Source organism: Budorcas taxicolor, chromosome 15 (genome assembly GCF_023091745.1).
Source record: "Budorcas taxicolor isolate Tak-1 chromosome 15, Takin1.1, whole genome shotgun sequence".
Lineage (NCBI taxonomy): Eukaryota > Metazoa > Chordata > Mammalia > Artiodactyla > Bovidae > Budorcas > Budorcas taxicolor.
The window spans coordinates 21,534,846-21,555,279 of NC_068924.1; the positions used below are offsets into that span (position 1 = coordinate 21,534,846).

At 42.4% G+C, this 20,434-nt stretch overlaps 1 protein-coding gene across 1 annotated transcript in view; it reads right to left on the reverse strand.

Annotated features, from left to right (window-relative positions):
- Positions 1-12,085: 12,085 nt before the first annotated feature.
- ALG9 (ALG9 alpha-1,2-mannosyltransferase) overlaps positions 12,086-20,434 on the reverse strand; it is a 107,771-nt gene continuing 99,422 nt past the window's right edge. Inside the window, exons 15-16 of the mRNA XM_052652826.1 lie at positions 12,410-12,528; positions 12,086-12,123 (exon numbers count right to left, since the gene is read on the reverse strand). Coding sequence (XP_052508786.1) covers positions 12,086-12,123; positions 12,410-12,528 — 157 coding nt within the window. The remainder of the gene's footprint in view (positions 12,124-12,409; positions 12,529-20,434) is intronic.

Here is a 20,434-nt window from a genome sequence, read left to right on the forward strand (position 1 = left end):
GCATGTGAGATGAGTGCAATTGTGCGGTAGTTTGAGCATTCTTTGGCGTTGCCTTTCTTTGGGATTGGAATGAAAACTGACCTTTTCCAGTCCTGTGGCCACTGCTGAGTCCTCCAAATTTGCTGGCATATTGAGTGCAGCACTTTCACAGCATCATCTTTCAGGATTTGAAATAGCTCAACTGGAATTCCATCTTCTCCACTAGCTTTGTTCGTAGTGATGCTTTCTAAGGCTCACTTGACTTCACATCCAGGATGTCTGTCTCTAGGTGAATTCCAAATTTTACTATGCTTCCCAAGTGGCACTTGTGGAAAAGAATCCTCCCGCCAATGCAGGAGATGCAAAAGTTGCGGGTTTGATTTCTGGGTGGGGAAGAGTCCCTGCTGAAGGAAACGGCAACTCACTCCAGTACTCATGCCTAGAAAATTCTGTGAACGGAGGAGCCTGGTGAACTACCATCCATGGGGTTGAAAAGAGTCAGGCACAACTGAGCAGCTGAGCACACGCACACAGATTTTACTCCAATTTCATCAGTTTTTCCACTAGTGTCTTTTTTCCTATTTCAGGACCCAATCCTGAATAACACATTGCATTTAAGCTTTTTAAATCCTGAACCTAAGAAATTATTACATATTCAAACAAACAATCAAACCTTCTAGCTCTTGGTTACCACACTGTAAACTGGACTCTGCCTCTGCCTAGCTGGTCTCACCCTTGACATGCAGGGATCTGTATTCATAGTCTTCCCGCCCCTACCCTACCCTTGACAACTAGTCCCTGTCTAGCCCTGTTATGTCCACGGGTTAGATTACCTTCTTTGCCCTCATTTTTGTAAGCCCTCATCACCATGGATTGTACTACACCCAACATAGGTAGCTTCAGCATTAGGGCACACTGTCCCCAGACCCCAGTTAAACAGAGATTTGATTTAGCAAAGCAGAGATGACTTAAAATATTACTGGTCTCCTCAAAGCTTTTCCCTCTGATGTCCCCTGAAAATGGTATTCTCATTTTTTTTTTCCTTATCTGCCAAGCAGAACTGTTAGGGAAAAGGTCACAGGAGTAAGAAAGAAGCAGAGCCAAGACCCCTGGATGCACCATTTACATCTCAGCAGAAATTCCACTGGGACTGTAATCAGAAACCGAATTTCCACTTACCTCTAGGACTTTAGGAAAGCAGCTCCCTTTCTAATCTAGCTGTGGGATTAAATTAGCTGAGAGCTCACAGTGTTCTAGAAAACCCCTGCAGACAAGATTAGGTGCATCCAGGGTGGTATGGCCATAGACAGACAAAGCAGAAACAGTCTCACAGACTTTAGAAACAAGCTTAAGGTTACCAACGTGAACAGGTGGCAGGAGGGGAATAAATGAGGTGTTTGGGATTAACATATACACACTACTATATATAAAAGAGAGAACTGGCCTACTATACAGCACAGGGAACTATACTCAGTAGTCTGTAATAGCCTACAAGGGAAAAGAATCTGGAAAAGAATGGACATACGTATATGCCATGACGGAACCACTTTGGTGTACAACAGAACTAATAGCATTGTAAATCAACATAAGGTAAATATAAGGTAAGAACAAACCAACAAAAAGCCCCTACAAAAACTGAACATATTATTGGTGCACTCTGTCTTACAAGGACAACCCCTAGGCTGTGATTATTGGAGGCAAAATAAGAAGGTGGTAAAAGAATGAAACAGCTTTGACGAGATCCTGGTCTTGTTCTTGTAGTTATCCTTCCGCCTCTCAGTGATGTTTTACTCTTTGTGACCCCACAGACTGCAGCCCACCAAACTTCCCTGTCCTTCACCATCTCCTGGAGCTTGCTCAAACTCATGTCCATTGAGCTGGAGATGCCATCCAACCATCTCATCCTCTGTTGTCCCCTTCTCCTCCTGCCCTCAATCTTTCACAGCATCAGGGTCTTTTGCAATGAGTTGGCTCTTTATATAAGGTGGCCAAAGTATTAGAGCTTCAGCTTCAGCATCACTCCTTCCAATGAACATTCAGGACTGATTTCCCTTAGGATTCACTGGTTTGATCTCTTCACAGTCCAAGGAATGCTCAAGAGTCTTCTCCAGCACCACAGTTTGAAAGCATCAGTTCTTCAGCACTCAGCTTTCTTTATAGCTCAACTCTCACATCCATACATGACTACTGGAAAAACCGTATTTTTGGCTATAGGGACCTTTGTTGGCAAAAGGGCCTGTTCTTATCTATGCCCTTCTATTCATTCCAGATGCCTAGACATAATATCTAAAAGAGAGGTCATGAGAGTGTAAGATCACGGTTCAGAGAGAAGGTCTGCTGCCAGATAGACAGCTTGGGTTTGAATTCCAGGTCCACCACTTTCTACCTAGCTGATCTGAGTATCAGTTTCCCTATCTTCAAAAAGAGGACAATAGTTATCAAGCTCATAAAGATGTAAAGATTATGAGAAAAAAAGCAACTTGAAGTATTCTTTACATGTGGTGGTTTAGTGGCTAAGCCGTGTCCGCCTCTTGTGACCTCATGGATTGTAGCCCACCAGGCTCTTCTGTCTGTGGGATTTCCAGGGAAGAATATAGGATTGGGTTGCTATTTCCTTCTCCAAGGGATCTTCCTGACCCAGGGATCAAAACTGTGTCTCCTGCATTACAGGCAAATTCTTTACCATAAGCCACCTGGGAGTAAATACTTAATAAATATTAGCTATTACTCATATTATTTCTCTACAGAGCAAATCTGATGATCTAGAGGCTGTAAAAAAGCATAAAAGGAAAACAAGAAATTCCCAAAATAATGAAAAACCCAAACCTCAGTACATTCTCGATAAAGTTCTAAGATTGAGATCAGAAATAGGTATCTATTTTTGTGTGTTAAGGAAATCTTCTTTATCAAAGAGCTGAACTTGTCTGTCCCTAAAGGCCTACATTGGCCTAAGTGGATATCCATGCTTTTAAATGCAAATTCTACTTCCTTCTGCAAATGTTTGCTTTTCAACGCATGACCTACACATGAGGAGCAATCAAAGGTATTCTGAAGCATTTTACTCAATTGAGGCTCAGCCGCTGCTACATTAAGTTGAACTACTGTGCTGTGGATAATTTGTCAGCATCTGATGGAGGGGAGAACTTTGAACGTTCGTGTATCCTTTGAGCCTTTGATGATATCAGTAAGTTAGCAGAAGCAAAGTTAAGACTGTGCTTTGCTCATGTTTGGAAAATTGAAGATGCATAAATGACTGGTGTGTGTTAGTTGCTCAGTCATGTCCGACTCTCTGTGACCCCATGGACAGTAGCCCACCAGGATCCTCTGTTCATGGAAATCTCCTGGTAAGAATACTGGAGTGGGTAGTCATTCCCTTCTCCAGGGGACCTTCCCAACCCAGGGATTGAACCCGGGTCTCCTGTATTACCCCCAAAAGTAGTTGCTTCCCCATCTTAACCAAACATGTATCTTTTACTGCCTGTGAATACCATCAAGGTCACGTCAAACAGAAGGGAAATTAACTGAAAAATTTACCTGTGGGTCATTTACCAAGCAGGGAACCACTGTTGCGGTGATAATCCAGGTCCCACAAATTATGGACATGGTTTTTCCCAGGAAAATTGTGCAATTTTAGACGCATAGGTATATATTTGTTTTTTAGGTATATATTAATATTATATTAATAAATTTATATTTAGAAATATAGGTATATAGAAATAACTCAGATATTTCAATTTACACTGGAATTTTGACACCAAGGATACAGCTGCTGCTGCTGCAGCTGCTGCTGCTAAGTCGCTTCAGCTAATATGAAACTAATCAGACTCCTGTAGGAAAAAAAAACTGAAGCTTCTCGTGAGAGCAGGCTGCCCTCTGCTGGACACTAGGGCATTGCAGACGAGGCTGCACTGAGTTTCTAGAAACTGATACCTGGGAGTAAAACAAAACCGAAAAAGCATGGCAACAAGTTTAAACTTTGGATTATATTTTTTACAGTACCTCTGGTAATTTCAGGCTCTGGGAACACAATTATAGAAATATCCCAAGGAATCTGAATTTTTAAAAAATTCACAAGGTTCTTTTACAAAAGCAGCACTGTAGAACCAGCCTCATTTTCTATGTAACTCCACAAATATTTCATTGAGAGAAAAAAATGGGAGCATATTATAGGAAATACCAAGGAGGCTTAGAGACATATTGTTAATAGGGAGACAAGGAGCAAGACCAATTCCGGAATGACACATGGTGCCTTTTTTGTTGGTTGAATGATCACATTTCAGGTCACTTCTCTCAAAACGAGATTAACCTTTGCTCTTATTTCTGAGGAAGGTGGAAAGCAGCTCCAAAGAAACTCTGCAGAAGACCAGTGACAGAATAACAAAGGGGAAGTTTTCACTGTACTTGTGTCAAATAAACGGAGCCAAGAATGTAAAATCAGCAAAGCAGGCTCCCCAGTGTGTCCTGAGCAGAAGGGCTCAATACCCACATATTCCTATTTGAGACAACCACAGGTCCTTATCTGAGGAGGCAGCAGGGTTTGAAAACCCCCAGGCAGTCTTCCTGAAGGCTGGGTCTGCGGGCTCAAACTCTCCTCCCATGTAACAAGTAAATTAATTACATGGCATCTGAATGGCTCTAAAATTGCCAAAACTAGTCATTCCTTTTTTTTTTTTTTCCAGATTGTTATCACACCTGACCTGTCTCTTGAGAAATCTGTATGCAGGTCAGGAAGCAACAGTTAGAACTGGACATGGAACAACAGACTGGTTCCAAATAGGAAAAGGATTATGTCAAGGCTGTATATTGTCACCCTGCTTATTTAACTTCTATGCAGAGTACATCATGAGAAACCCTGGACTGGAAGAAACACAAGCTGGAATCAAGATTGCCGGGAGAAATATCAATAACCTCAGATACGCAGATGAGACCACTCTTATGGCAGAAAGTGAAGAGGAGCTAAAAAGCCTCTTGATGAAAGTGAAAGAGAAGAGCGAAAAAGTTGGCTTAAAGCTCAACATTCAGAAAACAAAGATCATGGCATCTGGTCCCATCACTTCATGGGAAATAGATGGGGAAACAGTGGAAACAGTGTCAGACTTTATTTTTGGGGGCTCCAAAATCACTGCAGATGGTGACTGCAGCCATGAAATTAAAAGATGCTTCCTCCTTGGAAGAAAAGTTATGACCAACCTAGATAGTATATTCAAAAGCAGAGACATTACTTTGCCGACTAAGGTCCATCTAGTCAAGGCTATGGTTTTTCCTGTGGTCATGGATGGATGTGAGAGTTGGACTGTGAAGAAGGCTGAGCCCCGAAAATTGATGCTTTTGAACTGTGGTGTTGGAGAAGACTCTTGAGAGTCCCTTGGACTGCAAGGGGATCCAACCAGTCCATTCTGAAGGAGATCAACCCTGGGATTTCTCTGGAAGGAATGATGCTAAAGCTGAAGCTCCAATACTTTGGCCACCTCATGTGTAGAGTTGACTCATTGGAAAAGACCTTGATGCTGGGAGGGATTGGGGGCAGGAGGAGAAGGGGACGACAGAGGATGAGATGGCTGGATGGCATCACAGACTCGATGGACGTGAGTCTGAGTGAACTCTGGGAGATGGTGATGGACAGGGAGGCCTGGCGTGCTGCGATTCATGGAGTCGCAAAGAGTCGGACACAGCTGAGCGACTGAATTGAATTGATCATTCAAATGTACAGAGATGAGAGGATCAATGAGAAGGGAACCACAGTAAAATATTAACATCCATTCATGTACTTCAGTATCACATTAGTTAATTGTTTCCCAGAAAGCAGGGCCAAGAGCGAAGGAGAGATGAGACAGGTAAAGTTTGATAGAAAAAGCATAACAAAGGGTCTGCGGAGGGGAAGAGGCCTGGATGGAGGCCTGGTTAGCAGGGGTTGTCGTTGGAAAAGGACCCCAAACATTTTGCTGACTTAATTACCTTTGAGGGCTTCCCCATGGCTCAGTGGAAAAAGACTCTGCCTGCAGTGCTGGAGATGCAGAAGGCACGGTTCAATCCCTATGTTGGGAAGATTCCCCGGGAGGAGGAAATAGCAACCCTCTCCAGGATTCTTGCCTGAAGACCCCATGGACAGAGGAGCCTGGTGGACTACGGCCCATGGGGTCATAAAGAGTCGGGCACGGCTGAGCACACACTCAATAATCTTTGATCCTTGGTGGGATTGCTTTCCAGTCTCTAGTGTCATCAGCAGTGGGTAATTAGAGGGTCCCCAGGTGATTCTCTTGTGGAGCTTCACTTGAGAATCACTGCTCTATGAATCGCATCTCCAGCATTCAGTATAGTGCTACTGAAGCAAACTGACCAGAACCTATAACTTCTTCACTTGGCAACTTGGAACTCAAGGGTTAAAATGGCAAATTGCAGGCCAGTGGTACCCACTGCCAAATACTGATTCTGCAGGCAAACAGAGGTCAAAGAGAACCATCCTAAGGAAGGAAATGGCTGAAATGCAGATCTGCAAAAAATCCTTGTCAGAAGAAGTTAGTTTTATCTCACACAATCTTTTGGCTCTTAGAACCATCAAGAATCATCTGGTTTATACTTTTATCTCTAGGCATGTCAAGACAGAACAAGCAGCCTAGGAACTAGAAGCAAAAACAAACAAAAAAAAAAACCCTACCATTTTAAAGTATTTTATGAAGATATATTAAGATTTCCTCAAACATTTTAAAGAAATACTCGTACTCAAGTAAATTGCTATTTAACCCAATTAATTTAACTGTGAGCTCTTTATTCTAAGGAGCCACAATAGAAGTTCCCAGTTTGCCTGTATCACTACAATTCCGCATTCTTATATCCCTTATCTGAATGGCCCTCACTTCATTTATCACATCTGTTGGTTATAATTTGTTTCCGTGCCAGGTCTATGCTGAACTCAGGGCTGAGGAGAGCCAAAATATCTTTCAGCTATAAAAAAACCACTTACCACTTGATATTATTGAATTTGAATGTCACCATGAAGTCATCTTGCAGTTAGACTTCCTTTTCCTAGCAGGGCTTGTAGCTGGTAGGAACCCCACGCTTCCTCACACCTGGAGGAGAGGGCTTTCTGCCCCAAATTCATCAGGTCTCCTGGGCTGTCTGACCCTCCAAAATCAAGTCATAATAAAATATTCATTAAGGGTACCCAATAAGGGACTCTGAGGAATCTGCCTTTGTGTGAAAGCATGTATCCTTCAGAATTCCTAAAATATACGTAGCATTGAGCCTCATTCACATCTTTCCAATTGCTCTTTGAGCACTATAGGGCTTCTGACTTGCTCTATTTCCTATGGTCAAAAATTGACCAAACTGAAAGCAACAGCTGTATATTAGTTGCAGGTTTTTTTGTACTTTTCTTTATTGGCAATAAACACAGTACCCAAATTTGTACCATTTTGGTACAGTACCAAAATATTCAGGGAACTGTGTTGAACGCTGGGAATACACAGAAGTGCAATATGGTCTTTGCTCTCAAGTGCCAACAATGTTCTTGAGAGACAGGTTTACAAGGGTTACAGGAAAAGGTTCTATGTCATTAGTAAAGCCACTAGATACTCAGGAGGGTTAAGGGCGTAATCACAGTAATCTGAAGTCTAGAAAGGCTTCAATTAAAGAGAGGAAGACTCAAGCCGGCCCTACGAGTAATTAAACAAGAAGGATGACCTTCTAGGTAGGGAAAAGAAATGCATTAAGGCTGTGCATCTCTCCCTCCTGGAATCAAATTAATAAAACATCCTTCTTGAAAACAACTTGTGAAAAATAAACCAAGTTTCATGGACATTTTGGGTCCTATGGAAAGAAAACTAGTTAACCAATGGTATTGGTATAAAAGGGCTTCTCTGGTGGCTCAGTGGTAAAAGAATCTGCCTGCAATGCAGGAGATGTGGGTGGAACCCTGGGTTGGGAAGATCCCTTGGAGGAGGAAATGGCAACCCATTCTAGTGCTTTTGCTTGGAGAATTCCATGGACAGAGGAGCCTGGTGGGCATACAGTCCATAAGGTCACAAAGTTGGACATGATTGAGCAACTAAGCACCGCAAAGAACAGCCAGATGGCTACTAGAAGTTATTGACTCTTAAGGTGCAAGATACAGGAATGATATTAGAAATTCATTCACACGCGCATACACACAAAGTTGTATTGCGCCTGACAAAGTGGTAAATTACCTAAATGTTAGATATGACTAGATCCCATTTCTATGAAGACTCTCATACTTTAGCCACCTGATGAGTAGCCGACTCACTGGAAAAGAGCCTGATGCAGGGAAAGACTGAAGGCAGAGGAGAAGAGGGTGACAGAGGATGAGATGAAGACATCACTAATTCAATGGACATGAACTTGGGCAAACTCTGGGAGATGGTGTGGGACAGAAGAGCCTGGAGTGCTGCAGTCCATGTGGTCACCAAGAGTCGGACACCACTTGGCCAACTGAACAACAAACAATGGAAGATTCTCAAAGTCCAGAGAGTCTTAATTCAAAAACGTAACGTGGACTCAGAAACTCTCTTGTAGGCACAATGTTGACACACTGGGTAGTTCCCACTGTGCTTGGTTTTAACACTAATCCTCACTGGGTTTTCCAATGGCTTTTCCCCAGTTTTCAGAATAAACACACTAGGTTGTTTGATCTGCAGAGGGCAAGTCTGTACACTGCAGGGTGAAAGTGGGGGTGATGGAAGGAGCTGAGTTCCTTCAGTTTCCAATCTCCACCAAAGATGTAAAAGCTAAAAGCAAAAGAGAAAATACCACCTTCAGAAAAGGAAAATTAAACTGCCAAGATTTATTTAACTTTTTCTTTCACAGAAAATACAAGTATGTAATGTAAACACTGACATGTGAAATAAAGTACAAGCATTAGGAAGACAAATGGCCTGAGCAATACTCTTGCTTCAACACTGCAGTGCTTCCTGATTTCACCTGCAGCAGGAATCACAGGATTATACAGATTACATATTGGAAAAATTAAAGGCAACATCCACTGACATTTACCAAAACACCAGAGAGCCTCTGAAATTCAACAATGCCATATGGAAGTCAGAGCTCTCCGCTGCAAAAAAAAAAAAAGAAAGAAAGAAAGCTGAGCACATGTCCATTAATCTGTTTACCCAAGGCGTTTAATGTAGGAGCCTAAGAAATTAACACGAGTTTAATTTGCTGGTGCAGGTGAAGATTAAGTGACCCCTCTTTTCCCTCTTCAGAGAAAATGAAATTAACCAAATTTAAAGCAGAGCTGCGCAACACTGGCCAGAAGACGGCACCATCACAGTGAATTATTTCAATAAATCCCACAAAATGCAAAACACAATAAAAGATTTCCATTTGTGCTCTGCTCAAATGGTCAATCCAGATCTAAGGCTGTAGGATCACATAGGGTGTTCTTTCCCCAAAAGCCAAACTAGAAAAAGATGACCCAAATAAGTGGTTGGGATCAAGAACTACCTTGATATAAAACAGATGATCCGTTGCTGAACTTGAATTCAGTAATAAAGGGTGCAGTCTTCACTTCTCTATTATTATCTCAAGAGATTAAAATGAGTGGTCTTTCTTATCAGATGACACCCACCAGTTGACAGGTCTACTTTGAAAACAGATGCTACTACACAGGTTGGTTTAGTAATGGAACTCAGCATTGCAAGATCTGGAGATCAGGGAGCCCTGGAATTGCCAATATATCTACTTCCTATTCTTGCCTGGAGCATCCCATGGACAGAGGAGCCTGGCAGGCTACAGTCCATGGGGTCGCAAGAGTCGGACATGACTTAGCGACTAAATCAACACCACCTACTTCCTCACTCACCTCCATAATCAAAGATTACCACCAGTAATCTGTAGCCCATTATTCCTTGATAGTCAACAAACAATGGAGAAAAAAGGACTTCAGATACTTGATCTTCATGCTGACCACGGAATCTCTGGAGGAGAAATGCTACTTGCTCCAGTGTTTTGAGACTTTCCCAGGCAAAGCTAACCTCCCTGTATTGCTGAGGTGGAGATGTTTTAGTGTGATTATATGTCGTGTGAAATATACCTTCACAACAAACACCACTCATTTTTATGTAACTTACCCACAGAATTTGGCACAGTGTTCTGCAATTTCTTGTGCTCTCACTAAAGATATTTGTAGGACAGAGAAAACCAAATCAAGTTTTAAAGAGATAGGAACTGACATTCCCAAAGAACATCAATCATGACATTTTTTGTGCTATGTTACAGTAAGTTCTTGCTCAGCAAGCTGTGTTTTTTTTTTTTCTTTTTTTCAAACCTGCAAGATGATATAACAGATCAGCATTGTACTACTCTGATTAGAAAAAAGCCGCTCATCGTTGACCTCCATTACTGCACTTTCTCATTTACTTCTGCAGAAAAAGAGAACTCTAGCCACTGTGAAGGATAGTTTACCATTACTGCAAGTATGGCAAGACATTTCACTAAAAATTCTCTATCCTGTAGTCAGACTATATGTGCCAATATTTACCTTGGAAAAGAGGAATCAAGTATTGAAAACTAAATGCCAGAAGTCCTTAAAGCAGTCAGTGGGACCCGAGTTTATGTTCCCTCTCCAAGGAGGGAACTCTTCTGCAAGACCTAGACCCATGGCCTCACTAGTGCTTCCACCCCATCCCAGATATTCCTTCAGAGTGGACCCTTTAAAGAGTGAGGAGACTCTTTAAACGTAACTAGCTGTTTCTTTTCTGGTCACTTCTTTTCTCCTCTCTTAGGATCAGTTCCTATTGAAAATCTCTTCTCTTTGAAAAATGAAAGATGGAAACTCTGAAAAATTAATGCTTCTTATCTGCAGATACTAAACATAATTACCCTTAGGGAAATAAGGCACTATAATGTGACCCCAGCCTGACTATAGGAATGGAAATGGAACTGTTATTGGATCCTGTATGGCTGCACAGAAGCTGGACTTCCAAATATGAGCACTGCTCTCCTGCTGCGGGCCAAGCTGCATGCTGGAGTGCTGCTGCGATGGTCAGACCCACAGGCAGACCGGAGGCTCCAAAGAACTGAGAAACCCAGATAAAATTCTCCCTTAAAAATAGAAAGTGATGTTATCAGTCAGGTCTCGGGCCAACCTCATCATTCTTTCAAGTAATGTTTTCGTAGTCAAGTGAAGAGTATGGGCAAGAGCTAGATGAGAAGTTAGGCAACCCAGGTTGTGGTGCGAACGCTGCTATTATTGGCTGTGTGGCCTTGGGCAAGTCACCTCACCTTCCTCTGCTCCTTGCCCTCTAGTCTTACTTTCTTCATCTGTAAAATGGGGATAAAACCACTTGCCTTGTCTCCGTCACGTCATGACTGTGCAGATTGAATAAGATAATGTGAAAGTGCTTTGTAAACTATGAAATACTGTGTGTGGAGGCAAAGTGAAATATATACTTATGTTCTAATCAAGTCCTTATCATTGCCTATTTGACTAGAGGTTTCCCATGCAGGATGTGCTTCGCAATAGAAGACTCAAAAATAGATGCCGTAAATATACACTGGTCTTTTTCTCTAGGGTTGTTTAAAAAAGGGAGAGTCTTAATTTCCTCAGAAATGGTTTCAGAATAAATTACTTTAAAATGTGATGTCATTCAAATCCACCAACTGATAGAATTAATCTTCTCCACGTATGTCCTATACAGTTATAGTCTGGTCTGTTGATACCTTTACAGAGGGAAGTCTTGAATTCAAGAAAGCATGCTAAAACTGAAAACAAAACAAAACAAAACAAAAAACACCAAACTCTCATGGTTATAGCTTGTTATAAAGGATTTAAACAAAAATAAGAGGCATCCTGTATAAAGAAATTAAGCCACAGTTCCTCAAATGGTTGCCTTTTTCCTGAGATATCTCCAGGACAAGGTTCTAGTCCTGTGAAGTGCTTTAGAAAAACTTAGTCTTGCTGGACGTGAAAGGACATGTAGGTTGGCAACTAGGCTGTGCTCATTTTCAGCACTAGGATTTGCATGAGAAGGTCTGCTAGGAGCTTCCAGGGAGCTTGGGTGGAGAAGCTCACCCGGCCCCGGGGAGGCCAGTCCTTGGATACCAGGCCAGAGTGTGGAGAACAGCTCAACACTGCCATCCCATCCCAGGATTTTCAGCTCTTCCTCAAAGTTGGCTCTGCTCTTCTCCGGTCTAGTAAATAATCGAACAGAAGAGAAACAGTGAGATGCGGAGCAGCGGATCTACCCGGACTGCAGGGCCTGGCTGCGTCTAGCTGCCCAAGGGGTGCATGCAGAGCAGACACAGGCAAGGAGTGAGCGTGACCGACTCTGACCAGCCCAAAGCACCCAGACTCCAGCATTCGTGTCACACGGCCTTTATTACACACGGAACAAGCGGTGGCTTGGAGGGTGTCCTGTCAGTGGAATCACCAGTGAACAGGATGCAAGTCCTCTGGGACCACAGGCATGGTGCTAACCTCCGCTTTTCTTCCTGGTTTGCTTTGCTCTCCGGGGTTTGAGGATGGTGTAGTTTGCATACGCTGTAAACTGATCTGACAGGAAGGGAATGTAGAATGCCCGCAACAGCTTTGAGGACCTGAAAGACAAGAGAGAAAAAAGAATCGCATCATTTGCGAGAATTTACTCATGGTACTGATGAAAGGAAATGAATAAAATGCTATGGTGAGGATTATATTCTATATAAGCTGTACGTTACTAGATCTTGATAAAAGACTTAATCAAAACCAAGTACTAGGACTTCCCTGGTGGTCCAGTGGTGAAGAACCCACCTTCTGTTGCAGGGGACATGGGTCGAGCCCTGCTCAGGGAACTAAGGTCCCACATGCCTAGGAGTAGCTAAGCCCATGTGCCACAATGAAGACCCAGCACAACCAAAAGAGAAAAAGACCAAGTACCTTCTTGCCTGAACCCAAACGACAGTCTTGGTAGTCTTGCTAATACGCCACAGGATATCCTGCAGAATAGCTCTAGGTCTGTGTTAGAATTTGCCATTGAAAAGTTCTAATTCAATCAAAAAAATGTTATTATGGAAATACATTCTTAACACCTCAAGAGTTTGTGTCCCCCAGAGACTGCAGAGATGCCAAATGCTCAAATGATCCTGCCTCCAGCTCTAAGTTTTCCTAGAGAGGTGAAGAAAAAACCATGTCCTTGGCTTCCTGTCCATACTGTTCTGGCGATTCTCAAGTCAAAGACAGAATCCAATCTTTCCTCTTTATACTGAAATATAGGTAGGAATAGCTAAAACCCTGAATGGCTCACTAATTTCTAAAGAATATGAAAAATATCTCACACTTATTGAATACCTAGCATTGAACAAGCCCTGGGGAAAATGCTTACACTTTTTAAGATACTATTTAATCCATCCAACAAACCTGTGTGGAAAGTGATATTACTGCTATTTTATAGATGAGAAAGTGAGACACATAGATTAAGTAGCTTGAGCAGGGTCACACAGCAAGTGATAAAGCCCTCATTCACATTCAGATTTGATTCCAGACTGTGCACTCTTACCACTCTGGTTTATCCTGCATCCCAGGAAACAGGCTAACAAGATTCATCACTTCCTAGAAAAAGTGGCAGTGATAGTTTTAAATTCTATATGCAGTATTACTTCTTGACTATGATTTCTGAGTCAAAAACCCAAAAGTTGGCCCAGAAACTGCCAACCTAAACGAGGTAGCTGAAGGGTGCTCCACTGCCAGTCCTCTTCCAGACTCTCAACTTGTAAATGTCATGTCAACGTGGCATTTGTACTGGCAGCCTACTTCTGAGTTTGGCAGACTCCCGCAATGCCTGCACACAATGATACCGTGCTTGGCATACACACCTCTTAGAGATCCTTCCCAACTGGGATGCTGGCCGTGCGCTGTGCTCAACAGAGATTCACTTCACTTCAACAGCTAACAGCTCAAGGGCTTTGATAGAGAAAAGAGGCTTAGCAGAGAGACACACGAGATAAAGCAGGGCCTCTGCAAAGAAACGAACAGGAGGAAGCGCCTACCTCAGTCAAAAAGAAGTTAATTTTTCTTCTTCCTGTCCACGCTGCATAGATAAGGGGAAGGTCAGGACAGAAAGCTGTAAGCTGGAACAAACTCCCGCAGGCCTCAGTGTAGTGAAGAAAGGCTAAACTGAATTAAGCATCATTTCCATTCCAGGTGACTCCATGCTAAAAGCTTCACTAATACAGTCAGTACGTTTCCAGTCAACTCATTCCTTGGTATAACATTAGGTCCACTGGGCCCAATTTTACTTTTTTTACTTTCTTTTTGGAACGATTCCTTACTACTTGGAAGGATCATTATTTTGTAATTTTATTCTTCTTGGAGTCTTCCAAAGAAAAAAGGGAAATTATACTTATTTTCAAAAATAGAATAAAACTCATTCTATCATGTAACTACCATATGGGTCCATTACAACCTTTTATAAATTTAAACTATATTAAAGAATCTTAGTGGTCTTTTTTCCCCCTCTACATTTTGGATTATTTACAACTATACTTAAAAAAAAAAAAAAAAAGACAGACAAATGATAAGAAAAAGAATGATGACATCCTCAAAAAGGATTATGCAAAAATGATATAATTACATTATCCTTCCATTTTTTCACTGCATTGTTCAAAGTATGCATCATCTTTCAATAAGGTACAAAAGATCTGTGACACTATCTTTGCAGCCTGCATTTAGCTTTAATTGAGCACAGCTGAGAGTTCAGAATTTAAAAATTTTCTGTCCATAATGCCAATGAGAAGAAAATCAACAGAGGAAGACACTTCACAATTAGACAAATCAGAAGATGAATGCGGAGGCAGCAGCACTCAAGACTCCAATGATGACAGCGTGTATGCGTGTGTGTGCATCTGTGTGTGCGTGTGCGTGTGTGTGCACATGCATATGTGAGTGTGCTCAGTCATGTCTGACTCTTTGCGACCCCCACCAGTCTCCTCTGTCCATGAAATTTTCCAGGCAAGGGTACTGGAGTGGGTTGCCATTCCCTTCTCCGGGGATCTTCCTGACCCAGGGATGGAACCTGGGTCTCCTGCATTGCAGGCAGACTCTTTACCCTTTTTTCCTGAGCCATCAGAGAAGCCTATTTCAGGTATATATATTCAAAAGCAGGAAAACATGGAATAAAGATTGGGGTTGCTACATTCAAATTCTTACAAAAATTTCAAATGATGTTTTTTAAAACTATCCTTTCATTATTACTTTTATGTTATTTATAAAATAATTTAAAAAATATGAAAACAAAAGGGGTTATAGGCCCTTTTACAGGCCAAGACATGGTGAAGACAAGACAGTATGTGGTGATGACTATTTCTATGCTATTAACTCCTTGGTCATGCCAAGGAATTCTAAAAGAGATCATTTCAGAAAACCATCCAGGGTGATACATGGGACATGTTATCATAGAAAATACTGACCTCCCTAAAACAGAAGAAGGGTTGCTATGCATTACTGCTGAATGCAAAAGGCAAGCTGAAACAAACGTAAAAGAATAATGGAGACGGGGACAAAATATTTGCCATATATATAACAGAGGAAGGGTATCTAGAATATATACATTTTATATATATATATATATATATGGGCTGGGCTTCCCTGGTGGCTCAGATGGTAAAGAGTCTGCCTGTAATGCAGGAGACCCAGGTTTGATCCCTGGGTCAAGAAGATCCCCTGGAGAAGGGAATGGTAACCCATTCCAGTATTCTTGCCTGGAGAATTCCATGCACAGGGGAGCCTGGTGGGCTACAGTCCATGGGGGTCACAGAGTTGGACACGACTGAGCAAGTAACAGGTACTGGGGCTTCCTGGGTGGCGCAGCATTAAAGAATCCACCTGCCCATGCAGGAGACACAAGACACACAGGTTCTATCTCTGGGTTAGGAAGATCCCCTGGAAGAGGGAATGGCAACCCACTCCAGTATTCTTGCTTACAGGACTGCAATAACCATATGAAATGATGTTCAATTTTACTAGTAATCAGGGAAACATAAATCTAGATATAATTTTTCAATAATCAGGTTTGCAAAAGCTGAGAAGGCTGACAGTATCAAACCCTGGGGAGGAAGGAGGAACCTGATACTGCCAATAAAAGGGGAAACCTGCAAGAACCACTTGGAGAGGCAGTTTAAACAATACCAATAAAACAGAAATGATGCTGTCTCTGTGACACAGCACATGATTTTCATTTTGTACTTTGCACCATAATGCTTTTTTTTAAAACAACCTACTTTACCATTTGTTACAACAGAAAAATTGAAACGTAAGCAAAAGTAGGTGAGATATTTTACTTGTAATAATTTTTAAAGCTATGACAAACTAGACAGCTGCAAGGAGATCAAACCACTCAATCCTAAAGGAAATCAACCCTGAATATTCATTGGAAGCACGGATGCTGACGCTAAGCTCCAATACTTTGGCCACCAGATACGACGAGCTGACTCATTAGAAAAGACGCTGATGCTGGGAAAGATTGAAGGCAGGAAGAGAAGGGGACGACAGAGGATGAGATGGTTGGATGGCATCACCGACTCAACGGTCATGAGTTTGAGCAACTTCAGGGAGATGTTGAAGCACAGGGAAGCCTGGCATGCTGCAGTCCATGGGGCTTACAAAGAGTCGGACATGACTGAGTGACTGAACTGAACTGAGACAATGTTTTAAATAGAGGAAACCTCAAATCCTTAAAATGGACAAACACAAAAACCCTGTGTGCTTGTTACGTGTAGGGCTTTGTGTGCTGGCCCTGAAGACACAAAAGCCTCTGTTCTCACAGAGCTAATAATCTACAGTTGGAAGGAACAGATTATGAGTGATATAGAACTATAATATGTCTCTGTGTTAGTTGATCAGTCGTGTCCGACTCTTTGCGACCCCGCCAGGCTTCTCTGTCCGTGGAATCCTCCAGGCAAGAATATTGGAGTGGGTAGCCATTCTCTTCTCCAGGGATCTTCCTGACCCACGGATTGAACCTGAGTCTCCTGCACTGCAGGCAGGTTCTTTACCATCTGAGCCACCAGGGAAGCCCAACTGTAATATGGCACACACTAAATACTAAATAGCTAATACAGAAGTTCAAAGTGATAATACACATACTCAGAAGAGAGGATCAACACTGAGAGGTGCGTAAGTGTGGAAGAAGCATTTATTATACATTATTTTATCTGACCCATTCAACATTTCAAGGTATACTAAGCAAAAAAAAAAAAAACAAAACTTGCCCATCCATAACCAAATCTATAGGCATCTCAGATTAAATTCTCTGTCTGCTCAGCACCAATTGGAAAACGGCTTGAATAAAATCCAGACTCCGTAATGATCTAGAAAGCTGTAGGAGATCAAGCCCTTGCTAACCTGTCTCTCTTCACCTTGTACCATTTCCTTCCTTGCCCACTACACTCTCTCCAAACCAGCCTCCTTTCAAGTTTCTCAAAATGACCAGTTCTTTCCTACTATGATTTCAAAGTCCCACTGAATGTGTGGTTTGGAAGAACCATCTTGCTAGGGACAAGCAGGTATCTGACGCAGATACATCAAGAGACCCAAGAAGAACTGGGATTCTCCCATGCTTCCTCTGTGTGCAAGCATAAAAAATTTGGCATCAGATTCTAGATAATGTGTTCAGCAAGCATGGAGGCATTTCTAGTTAGGCCTGAACACAAAGCTATATTAAAGGTGAGAACTAAATATCAGGAAAAGTTAAGAAAGATTTATCATCCAAATTTGGTAATGGAAAAATCCTTGTTAGAAGATGAATCTTCCTTTCTCCTGCAGATTTTGCTTACGATTTTAAATGATCTATCTTCAACATCTAAACCACTAATTTCTTCCAGTGGATGAAATGAATAAACAATCAACACAAACACTTCTGTGCTGGGATGGGAAGACTCTGTGTTTTTGTTTTTTCTTTTTAACCAAAAGAGCAAGTTGGCTTGAATTCTTCACTTCTAATACTATGGCTGCTCTTCTAGATTAATTTCTTTCTCATCTGTAGCTTTACTAAATCAAGCACAACTGGGACTGTTCAAACCATTATACGGTTGCTGGAAGAACAAATTGGTCATTTGTCTCTGTGAAAGAAGAGAGCAGTTGAGCATTGGAATAACATGCATACGCACACGTTCATACACATGGAAACAAAGATCTGACTGAATCACAAGTCAGAACCAGACTAATCCTGATCAAAACTCACGTAACAGTGTCTGTAATAACGTGAAATGCCAAAGTACTGCTCTAGGAAGCACAGGCAGCATAAATTAGTGAGGCGCAAAATGGACACTGAAGCACTTCCCTTCCCAGTGAGAAAGGCGCTCAAGCAATTCAAGGATGAAACGGACATGGACAAGACAACCGCCTGAAGAGCATAATTAGCCGGCAGCTCAGAATGTTTTCTAATTCAATTATCAGCCCTATTTATCAGGGCTGGGGGGCACTCTGCTGTGGCGATTTCAATCTGCTCTTGCTGACGTCCATGGAAGACTGCCTGCCAGTCCCTGACGTCACCAGTTGAACAGGCACGACGCAAATGCTGGGTCAATTTTTAATTTTAAAGAGAAAACATCTTAAGTACTCAGGCTGTCTCCATGATTTTTGTCTGTCTCTCCATCCATTCATCCACCCATCCATCCAAACATTGCTAATTTCCGTGAGCCTGCAGTCTGGGCTCCCCGCCAGTTCTCTTTCTTTTTCCAAGCTAATTCCTTCTCTTTTTGCTTCTGTCTCTGTCTCTTGTTCTCCTGCACTTAGTTCAGTGACAGACTTCCACAACCGTCAGAACAGAGCTGGCCTTTCAGAGAAGTCTTTCATTCTGAAGAGAATCTCACAATTCCCTCAAGACTTAACTCTTAGCCATGGTCGGTCCTGAGTCTCATATCAAGCAGTTTAAGAACTGCTTGGCTGATAAGAAGGCTGATAATGCAGCAAAAATGTGGCTGATCTTTAATATTCTTTAATAGAAAATGGGGTGAGAGACAGTACCCTCATGATAAGACAGAGGTAACACTTATCTCTTTTCCAAAGTAGAGAAACATATACGTTAATGTTCCCCTGGAATGCCAGGCCCTTGCAGACAGAACTTACTCTGACCAACTGTTGTACTGCAGCTTTTAGAACAGGCACAGTAGGCTTCCGGTTCAAGATGGCCAAGGAGGACATGTGTTCAACTCCTGCGAGAGCCTTTCAAAATCACAACCAAAATCACAACTAGCTGTTGAACAACCATTGACAGGAGGAGAGAGCCAAAATCACAACCAAATCACAACTAGCTGTTGAACAACCATTGACAGGAGGATGCTGGAACCCAACAAAAAAAGATACCCCACTATGAAAGACAAAGAAGCTGCAGAGAGATGGTAGGAGGGGCACAATCACAATAAAATTGGATTGGTGACCCACAAATTGGAGAACAATAAATACCAAAGAAGCTCTCCCACGCTGTGAAGGTTCTGAATCTCACGTCAGTCTTCCCAGCCTGGGGATCTGACAAAGGGACTGGGAATCCCCAGGGAATCTGACCTTGAAGGCCAGCAGGACTTGATTATAGGACTTTCACAGGACTGGGGAAATCAGACTCCAGGCTTACAGGGCACAGATAAAATCTGGCATGCACCAAGTCCCAGAGGAAAGGAGCACTGACCCCACAGGAGACTGAACAAAACTACCTACTAGTGTTGGAGGGCATCCTGTGGAGGCATGGATTGGCAGGGGCTCACCACAGGGATGGGGGCACTGGCAGCAGCAGTCCTAGAAGGACCCCTTGGTGTTAGCCCTCTTGGAGGTTGCCATTAACCTGACCATAGAGCCCACAGACCCCAGGGCTGGGTTGCCTCAGGCCAAACAACTACCAGGGAGGGAGTGCAACCCCAGACATCAGCAGATAAATAGATTAGAGCTTTACTGAGCAAGGCCCTGCCCACCAAGCCTCTCAGCCTCAGCCATCAGCAGGTAGACAGAAGAAGCAAGAAGCCCAGTCTCACAGCAGCTAAAACAAAAATCATATTACAGAAAGTTAATCACAATGAATCTCCAACACTTTGGCCACCTGATGTGAAGAACTGACTCATTAGAAAAGACTCTGATGCCGGGAAAGATTGAAGGCAGGAGAAGGGGATGACGGAGGATGAGACGGTTGGATGGCATCACTGAGTCGATGGATATGAGTTTGAGCAAGCTACAAGAGATGGTGAAGGAGAAGGAAGCCTGGCATGCTGTAATCCATGGGGTCGCAAAGAGTCGGACATGACTGAGTGCTTGAACAACAATAATCACAGTGAAAAAGCAGAAAGTCATGTCCCAGAAGAAGGGACAAGATAAAATCCCAGAAAAACAACTAAATGAAGTGGAGATAGGCAACTTTCCAGAAAAAGAATTTAGAATAATGATACTGAAGATGATCCAGGATCTTGGGAAAGAGTGGAGGTGAAGATTGAGAAGACGCAAGAAATGTTTACCAAAGACCTGGAAGAACTAAAGAACAAACAA